The following is a 10,174-nucleotide window of genomic DNA, read 5'->3' on the forward strand; positions in this document are numbered from 1 at the left end:
CCGCCCGAGCCCAGCGCCGCACCACCCTGCTCGCTGCCGCTGTCTCGGTCCGCCATGATGCTGCGCTCCGCCGCCGCGCCGCCGCCTGCCGTTCCGCCCGCCGCCTCAGTCGCCTCAGCCGCCGCTGCTTTCCCTCCCCGGCTCCGCCTGCTGCCGCCGCAACCCCCACAGCCAGTCAGCCACTCTCGCGAGATCTGCGGGAGAGACGAGACAGACGAGACCCGGTAACAGGGCACTGACTCCCCAGTACAGTAGCAGGGCGCCCTACTGTACGCGCCCACCCGCCCGCTGGCACGTGACCTGCGCCCCTTCCCCAAGCCAGTCCCCCTGCCCGCCTGCCCGCCAGGCGGCGTCCACCAGCCAGCCCTCACCGGAGGGGGGAGCTGGACGCGCCGGTCGCAGCTCTTGCTGCCACCGCAGCCACCACCACGGCTACCACTACCACCACCACCACCACCGTATCATCCCTTTTGGCCAGACCCTAAGCAGCCTTGGCTTGCGGAGTTGGGGAACTAGGGTGAAAAGGGGCATGCCATATTAAGCATAGAGAACAGGCTTGACACTGCTTTTCAGTGACCCCCAAAAGAGAGGATGTGGGGGAGGGGCCTGCGCAACAGCAGAGTCTGCTGCGGAGGGGACACCGAGTCACAGCCTCCCTCTCCCACGTGGGCCTCAGCCAGACCCAGACCCAAACCCAGACAGGCCTGCCCGCCCGCCCGCCACCAGGGCAGAGCAGGGTTGTCTCCTACCGCAGAGCTGTGGCCGAAGAGGCGGGAGAGAAAAAAGGTGGTGCGGTGGTAACCCTTAGCTGCAAAGGGGGCTGCGGGGATGAGGACTGGGCGCCGGCAGCAGTGGCGCGGAGCAGCAGACACCTAGCCCATCCCTCCCCTCTCCCTCCCCTCGCTCCCGCCGTTCCCCCTCCCCGCGCACGGCAGCGGCTCTGGCCTCAGATGATCCCGATCCCCCCTCCCCCCAACCGCAGCCCCGCACAGTCGGGCGGGCGCACTCACCGGCGGGGGGAGCGGAGCCCAGGGCAGTAGCGGCACCAGGGCCCGGGTGCCCGCAGTGCCTATTCCTGTAGGCTATGCTGTTACTCCCAAACAACAACCAAAAAGAAACCCACACTCACCCAAAAACCTGCAGCCAGCTCCCCTTGAGACCAAGACTGCCTGCCTGCCTCCCCCTTCCTCCTCTTTCCCAGATTTGGGGAAGGGGGGCATCCTGCTCAGGGCTCAGCCCAGCCTGGGTTGTCCGCCAGCTCTGCAGATGAACCAGGCCCCAACAAGCATTCAGACCCTAGCCCACTCTTCTTTGGAAGGACCCAGAATGGAGGAAAAACTAAGCAGGCTTTCGGAAATTCATGAGCTAAAAATGTCAGGAATTTCCTGGGAAACGCAGTTCCTTACGGGATTCATTAAAGCAGGTTCACTTACCCCTTTATACTCTTCCTCCCAGAAACTCGTATCAAGGAGAACCCCCGCCCCTCTCTCCCCCAAGTAAAACATTAAAAGATCGCTGGATTTTGTGCACCCAGCCAGGTTACCATTAATTAACCAATCAGCCTTTGGATGGTGATAGCTAAAGGGGCTTTTCTGCGGTCATAGAACAGGGCTTAGGAGTAAAGAGGGGGCTCGGAAATAATTTTCTTTCTTCCTAAAATGTGATGCATAATATAGGGCCCATTTTCCAGCTCCCAGACAGGTAGTGAATGCTCGTATTGGCTTCACTGCAGTGTGCAGTCCTGGAGGCTGTGGCAAAACTAAGGCCTGTTTCCAGGGGACCCTTGCCAATGACCCCAAACTCATCACTGAAGAGGATACAGATCATGCAGCCTTACCCCTGGCTTTTTCAACATGGATTGCTGTTTCTTAGCCTAGTAGTATGCCTACTCTAGCTGTGGGTTCCACTCCCATTGAACTGCTTCCCTCCTCCAAAGGATAGAGACTTGGGTCCCCCACTTAGCTGCAGAAACATAACTACATGGTTGCCTAAAGGAGAAGGGATCAAGACGCCAAGAAGATTCTAGGGAGATTATATATATATATATATATATGCCTTGCCAGTGCCTAAGCCCTCAAAGCTGTGGGCAAACCTGTGTGCTGGATATTTATTCCCCCCCCCCGCCCCCGGAATAGCCCCATTTTAAATCAGCATTAGCCACTTTGACTACTTGCTGCTAAAGAACAAGAAACAAGGCAAAGAATTCTGACCATCAAAGAGCAAACTGGAGGCTATGAACCATGTATCTGTATCAAGTGGTATCTGAAAAAGCTCCCTGAGGAGGAGGCTCTCTCTGAGAGACAGAAGCTTTGGACTTCACAAATTTCTCTTTAATTTGTGAGCAACCTCCAGTACCACATAGAGCCTCTTCGGTGTTGAGTTTTCTGCACTCCCTCCTCTAGCCCAAAGTCTGATGGGATAGGGGAAACAGGAACTTTAGGAGTATTTCTTACCACAAAAACAAATTCATGAAGACACAGTGATTCCTCCAGGTTCCCTACAGGCTCCTACAGTAATAATCAGGACCCTGGATAGACCCCAGCCACTCTGGGAACTAAAAGGCTGAGAGCAGGGTATCTGCATAAAAGGAGGCGTGTTAGGCTCCCACGTGTAAACTTGGGCTAACAGCAGGTGAAGTCCTATTCACCGCTCGCCTGTCCGGAGTTTGCTTTACAAAGGACCAAACCCCTCTTCCCACCAAGAGAGCTCAAGGCAACAAGGCCAAGGAGATTTTGATGCGGCAGCCTGCCCGCCAGTCCCTGCCATTCTTCCATGCCTAGGGTTCCAAATTGCCTTCCCGACCAACTTCGTTGTCTAAATTTCTTGCTCTCTGTTCCAGCCATTTATTTCCAGGGGTTCTGAAGCAGTCTGAGTTTGGTAGTGCCCCGATTTTCTGGAAAAACAAATGTGACTATCACCAGGAATTGACTTCTTTCCCAGCGCAGAGGCAACTGATGAGGTTTCTAGACAGAACACAAGTTGAATTATCATTTGCACGCTTGAACTAGGAATTTTAAGTGAAAACTAGCAAATGGCTGAGACTCTGCCTAATTATGTGCTGGATTTGTGCTATTCATTATATATGTAATTTCTGCCTGTATCTGACATTGTCACTTTTTCTTTTTGTATCTAAAAAGTAAACAAGATTAATTTTTTCCAGAACAACTCAACAATAAATTAGCTAGATAGCCTATTTTTATGACTGCAACAAGAGAGTCAATTTCAGGATAAGCCCCTTAGTTTTTTTTCTCAGACTAAGGTGAAAGGCGGCTTTCCTTAGCTATAAGCTATGGCATACATCTTAAGCAGCAGCCAGGGAGGAATGAATATTCACTCTCTGAAAACAAATGTTTAAAACTATAAGTAGAATTTCAACGTTTTTAATCTGTGGTCTAGCATTGAAGTTCCATAAGAAATTTTGTGGACTTAAAAAGCTTCTAGCCAATTTATACCTAAATATATGAACGTGATGAATGAAAAACCTGTTCTAGTGTTCAGCTGTTTGAATGTTACTTTAAAGCAAATAGTTGTACCACTAACTTTAAATTTTCATTACACTGTAGGAAAGACAAAAAGGAAACGAAATATTAACATGCAGCAAATTAATATGCAGCAAAATATCTATGTCGATGAAAATCATCAAAAATAGAGTCCCCTTTCCTTCTAAATGTGCTTACATTTTAAAAACTTGATAAAGATTTCTAGGTTCTTTGAGCCCCTTTATTAACAGTATACACGTTTTAAAAAGAATCAATACTTCTTTATTTTTAACCCCACTATGTATTTAACAAACTAAACCACAAGATATTCTGCACAAGGAAACAGACATTAGGTGGAACAAGAAAGAAAAAACCCTCAATTTTCCTCTGCCTGAACTACAGGTGATTCTGAAATAATCTAATTCAACTTTGATTTTTAAAGTTAAAAACCAACACATACTCATAAAATAAACGAGGCTATTTACCTCTGGGTAGTAAACCCTTTAGAGTATAGCGTTCCCAACAGAAACAGTATGTTGATTAATACTTTACAAAAGCACAAATTTCCAAAATAAGAGAACATTAGAACTTGTTTTCAAATGCTACTTGGGGTTAAGCCAGACAATTATCTTCAATACTCAGATCATTAAAACTAACCAGAATACTAGGTTGCAAATGTTCAAAGCTAAGGCATTACCCATTTCATCTCATGATTATCTACCAGGAAAATTAAGGGACGCTTTCAAGTAAGCCTTAACATTAACAGCAGCACCAGCATCTCTCAGTACCAGCACTTCAGGATCCTTTTTTAAAAGCTTTCGATAAGCCTAGAAATCTAGAAAATTATGTTTCTTTGATACTATATTAGTGTTTAGAATGAAAGATATGAATTAAATATTCAAAATTCAAAGAGAACAATTTCATGATATATAATCTTCACATTTCCCAAATGTTTTCATTTTAAACATTTGCAGAAGAGTTAAATTTAGCACATATTGTGAATCCCACCAAAAATTCAGAAAACCCAACATTTTATGCCCCCTTAAAGGTCCAAACAAAAACCAATTCAAATGTCAAAAGCTTTCTCTTCCGTCTGATACTTAAATGGCTTTACTAGTACTGTATTCAAAGGACTGATCAGCAACTTTTCCCATACTCTAGTCAACACTCCAATTTTCAAAGCCGCAATTCCTTTTAAAGTCTTTTGGGCGGGGGCAGCGGGGGGGGGTCTTAAAGTAAAGCAAAAATTTCCTTTCCCCTCTGGCAGTCTACCAAAAGATGTCAAACCAAATCCAACCAAATCTTGCCTATGGTAAAACACAGGGACCATCCTTCCAAGGACAAGGGACAGAAGCACAAACACCGCTACTAAAAAGATGTCCAAACGCTCCTGGCTAGACAGAAACGTTAGGGGCCCAGATCAGAACGAAGCATAACCCCGAGAGTCCCCGCAGGGACAACAGAAATTAAGGTGGCTTTTTTTTTTTTTTTCGGGGGAGAAGGGGGCGACAGCTACGTTACACGTACCAAAGTTACCCTGTCAGTCTCTCGGGGCCTCTCTCTACCAAAGTTCAGGTTTATGTCAGATACATTTGTGGGATCTCTTCCCCTATATCACAACATGCCTCGGGGCCCCAATGTAGCTCTGAGCGGAGACCCACTAGCTTCACACTCTTTTGCCCCCCTCGCCCCTCCCCGGACAAAAGCAGAGGCTATTGGGCTGACCTAGCGCTGTGGGGCAGTAAAAATGCCTTGGTGGGGCCACCCATCCTTAGGCCTGGCTTCGTCAGCACGGATTTATCTGTTTTGCCCGCTTTTTAAAAAACAACGCATCCTGGGGAGTATATGTGACTGGGGAGGAGGGGCAGAAGAGAAGAGGGGTTGGTAGTGGGGTCTAAATTATAGATCCCTCCTTCCTTTCCCCACCTTCTAGGGTTGCCGCGAGGGAGTGTCGGCCACGTCTGGCGCAACGTTCCAGGCCTCGGGGCCACGGTGGTCAGGGAAAATGGGGCTCAGGGACTGCTAAGAAAACCGCATCATTGATGGTTTCCAGCGCCTACCGAGGGAGAATTTTTTTTAAGGGGTGGGGGGAATATTATTTTGTTCCTTCTCGGAAGTGGGAGGGGGTTCATTCGTTTCTCTCCGGCAAGCGCGCGGGGGGGGGTGGGGGGGAGGGCGTTGCTGCACTGCCTGGTGCACTGCCTGGGTACCCGAGAGGGAGGGTGCGGGGATGTCTGTAATGGTACCATAATTACTCCTGGACTGAGAGGACAGGTGGAGGGGACAGGGTGGGCGGCACCTCGAGCCTTGGCAGTGGCAGCGGAAGGTCGCGAGGGGCTTACCCAGGCGGGCGGGCGGGCGCTGTCCTGCCGCAGGTGAGGGAGGGCGCAGGATGGAGGGACGGCGCGCGCGCGCGAGGCAGGCGCGAGGAGGCGGGAGGGAAGGCGCGCGCGCGCACACCTGTCCTGGACAGCGGCGCAAGCCGAGCTGCGCCTCTCTGGGGCTCCACGGGCTGAGCCGGGAGGAGGGCGGGCTGACAGGCGGGGGCGGGACGCCAAGGGGAGGAGGAGGAGGCGGCTCGGACGGGAGGCGCGGCCCTCGCTCACTCTCCCTTCCGCGGGCTGGCCGGGCTCACACCCTGCGTCTCCCGCTCACTCACAGCCCCCTCGGTTCTCCCTCCTCCTCCTTCCCCAGCGGGATCGGCTCACCGCCGCCGCCGCCGCCACGGCAAGTCGTGGCAGCCAGACGTCGGCGCGTAACCCGGCGCTCCGTGCGTGACTCCCGGCGACGTCAGCGCGCGCCCTGCGCTCCGCGTCCCCCACCCCCTCCGCGGCTCGCTCCCTCCGCTCGCATCCCTGCGTTTTAGCTGCGGCCGCGGCGGCCGAGCGCGCTCCCCCTGTCTCGCGCACCGCGCGCTCTTGAGCGCGCCTTCCCTGCTGTTGGCGCGTCAACATCCCGTGGTCCAGGCCCTAGGCGAGAGGAGGATAAGTCCCCGGTGCTGCGCTTCTCCCACCCCGCGTCAGGGGCGTCGGGAGGCGGCTTGTCTCCCGCTGGCTTTTGGAAGGCCGGGGCCTGGCGGAGGCGGCGGTGGAAACCTGAAGGGCCTGCGCCAGCCTGGAGTCAGGGCCTTCCGCGGCGCTGCGGCGCTGCCGCTTCGTCACACGCCCCCTCCCTCCGCCCATCACCCTGGAGGCTGGGAGCCTTTGATCTCCCGGGAGGGTCTCACCTTGGCCTTCAGACACCCGCGGAGAGGGGCTGGAAGGGCAGGATTAGCGGAAAGAGGCTAGCCCCGGTTCAGGCTCCAACTCAGGGAGTCATTGACAGGAAGTGTGGGGTTTCTGCCCAGCCTGTTACGCAGCATAGGTGAAGCTGGGCCCCTTGGTGGGAATGTGACTAAGGACAAAACCCTGATAAATACTATTTATACGTCTTTAGGCAGAGAGGGAAAATAAAAGAGTCAATTTTCATAAATTGCAAAATGCAGAGCTATAAAATGTCCTTTAAGACAGTTTTCTTGAACTCTTACTTGGACAAGATTTTGGTGCACAGTAACTTTGCGTTGTATGCTGTAACATCTCAATCATGCAACGGTAAGTGCATAGAATTAATGTAGATCAATTCATAATGGTCTGCAGAATGAATGGAAAACTGCTTTCACTATCTTTGTAATTATTTAGATAGATCCCCAATCAGTGAACCTGTTACTTAGGAAGACAGACACTATCCTAACTTAAATAGCTGACTATATTTTAAAGTTATCTGAATATTACACGACAAATACCCTTTTCCTAGACAGTAGTAAACTTAAATTCTATTATCAGTCTTCAAAATTTTTAGTCTAGTGAAGCCTATGAGTAAAGTAGGAATGAAAAGTGATTTATCCTATTTTACAGATGAGAAATTTTGAGTTCGAAAACTAAGCCAGTTGTCCAGTGTTTCAAGGACTGTTGCACCCATGAAGGAGAAAGCTTAGGTCTATTTATCACTTAGTTTGTCCATTACGCTCCAGTGTTTTCTTCAAGGTATTTTTCAGTGCCCTTTTTATACATTGTGGGCAATGTTTAATGTCTGTAAAGAACTAGAACTCAAAAAGTGTTGATTTTTGAGCCATAGGAAAAGATAGTAATACAGTGTGAAACAATTCAACTCTAGTATTTAAAGCAACAAAACATTAATCCTAGTTTAGAGGTGGGATAATGTTTGAGATGGGTTGAAGAGTGATGGATGGGTCATTTCCTTTGAAATGCCTTTTTATTCACCTCATCTTTAGGTGGCAGCACTACTACATAAATATCTTTAAAACTATAGTCTTCTGCATCCTGATAATCCGAAAGAATATTTTGTTCTAAATGCCTCCAACTACAGTCTAGAAATTAGAAGCTGGTGAAAATAGAAAATTGGAGATAAGAATTAGAGCACAGGAGGCTTTAGAGGAAGAACACCAGAAGGCTAACAGAGACTAATAAAATACATGGAGCTACTAAAGGAAAAAAGTAAAATGTTTCAAAAAAAAATTTACACTATAAGAAACGTATCACTTTTAAATATGGTCTTTTAGGGGCTGGAGAGATGGCTCACTGGTTAAGAATATTGGCTGCTCTTCCAGAGGACCCAGGTTCAGTTCCCAGCACCACATGGGGGCTAAGGACCATCCATAACTCCAGTTTTTGGGGAGCCAACACCCTCTTCTGGCCTCTGTCGGCATTACTTAACACAGGTGCATTTACATAAAGGCAGGCAAAATATTCGACATTTAAAAAAATTACATATTGCCATTATCGAAATAGTACAGTATAACTTTACAAAACCATGATTTCACAAAACTTTCTATTTATCAAGTATAAGTTTAAGGTTGCTAGTCCTGTAGTTATATATATATATATATATGAGTGTTTCATGTGTGTAAGTACATCTGTGTTATACAGTGCCCACGGAAGTCAGAAGGGGGCGTCAGATCCCCTGGAACTAGACTTACAGACATTTGTGAGCCATGTAGGTGCTAGGAACTGAATCCAGATCTTCTGCATGAGCGTCCAGTGATCTTGACCTCTGAGCCACCTCTCCAGCCCTGTTGTTGTTTTTTTAACTGCAATTCTTTTTTGTTGTTTGTTTTTTGAGACAGGGTCTCCCTGTAGCCCCAATTGGCCTGGAATTCACTGTGTAGACCAGACTGGCCTCAGTCTCACAGAGATCTGCTTGCCTCTGCCTCCAGAGGTCTAGGATTAAAGGCATGCACCAGCCCACCCAGTTTTAACTGCAATTTTTATTTTGGGGGCGGTATTTTTGAGACAGGGTCTCCCTGTAGCCCCAGCTGTCCTGTAACTCGCTGTGTAGACCAGCTTGCCTCGAACTCAGAGAGATCTTCCTGCCTCTGCCTCCGGAGTGCTGGAGCAAAAGGTGTGCACCACTATGCCTGGCTTACATTTTTTTAATTTAAGTACAATTTTTTCCAATTTATTAACTATCATGTTTATGAGGACCCCAAAATAGGACTTCATCATTAACCTTTGTTGAACTCTTCTTGACTTTTTTCTTGACTTTCCTGGATTGTTCATATGCAAAGTAAATTACTCTCCCTCAAACTTAGGGACATGAGAAGAAAAGCCAAACTAGATGTAAATGGCAGCAATTTACAAGTAATTTGATCTGAATTTCTCCTACTTATTTTATATTTTATATTTATTATTTATTTATTTTTGAGACAGAATCTCATGCAGCCCAGACTGGTCTCACACCCAGTATCTCCTTCATTTTTGAGGATAACAAATTGTGATAGATGAGGATTGTTTGGATCAAGTATTTTCTAAATAGAACTTTGTCATAATTTATTTTGTTTATAGTAGTTATCCCTGTGCCTGTTATCCAAGTAACCCAATAAAATTGAATTTACATGCATTTCATTTTAAATTTATTTTTATTTTATGTGTATGAGTGTCTTGCCTGCATGTGAGTGCACCACATATATGCATTGCCGGAAGAGGCCAGAAGAGAGCGCATAATCCCGAATGGAGTTACAAGCAGTTGTAGGTGCTGGGAACTGAACCCAGACCCTCTGCAAGAGCAGCCAGGACTCTAACTGCTGAGCCATCTCCCCAGCCCCAGAATTTGCATGTATTTCAAAACAGATTGCATTAGATTTGCTGTGTAAACATAACCACCAAGGGATATAGAGGCATGACAACCAAGTGGGAAAAATCCAGTTATTTCCAGAGAGAGGAGAAAGTGTTAACAAAGTTCTTCTTGATGACAGCTTATATTTTTCTCTAGTCAAACTTGGAGGAGGAGTCTCAAGTGAATTGGTAGTTCTCAAACTCAGTGGTATTCTGTAAGATTTTTAGGCTCTCTGGTGCCAGGGAATCATGCAGCCTGGGGCCTTTGCTCCAAACTTCTGCCAACACTGTTTTGGCAGTAAAATGTTCTAGTGAACAAAGTTTGCACGTGTTTAGGGTGTGAAGTGGTTCCATGGGCATTTATCTGGGTTTATTCCAGTTTAGGGACTTGAAGACAAGGGTCAGAAGCATGAGACAGAGTTCATATGTGCTCTGAAACAGATAAGATCAGCAATCTTCAATTTTTACTTAGACTATGAACAGTTTTTTTATTGGCGTGGGAATTACTGAAGTGCACCTTTTAGTTTACTTCTTAAAATTAACATGATATTAAACCAGTTCTCATAAGCAAACAAGGCCCTCTCT

The 10,174-nt window shown here is 47.7% G+C and overlaps 1 protein-coding gene across 1 annotated transcript in view; it reads right to left on the reverse strand.

The window, feature by feature from the left end:
- Nucleotides 1-5,953, reverse strand: part of Pura (purine rich element binding protein A) — a 7,213-nt gene extending 1,260 nt beyond the window's left edge. The window contains exons 1-2 of the mRNA XM_017800916.2: nt 5,822-5,953; nt 5-194 (exon numbers count right to left, since the gene is read on the reverse strand). Of these exons, the coding sequence (XP_017656405.2) occupies nt 5-56 (52 nt within the window). The 5' untranslated portion in view covers nt 57-194; nt 5,822-5,953. The remainder of the gene's footprint in view (nt 1-4; nt 195-5,821) is intronic.
- Nucleotides 5,954-10,174: the final 4,221 nt, after the last annotated feature.

Source organism: Nannospalax galili, unplaced genomic scaffold (genome assembly GCF_000622305.1).
Source record: "Nannospalax galili isolate Female #2095 unplaced genomic scaffold, S.galili_v1.0 scaffold760, whole genome shotgun sequence".
Taxonomy (NCBI): domain Eukaryota; kingdom Metazoa; phylum Chordata; class Mammalia; order Rodentia; family Spalacidae; genus Nannospalax; species Nannospalax galili.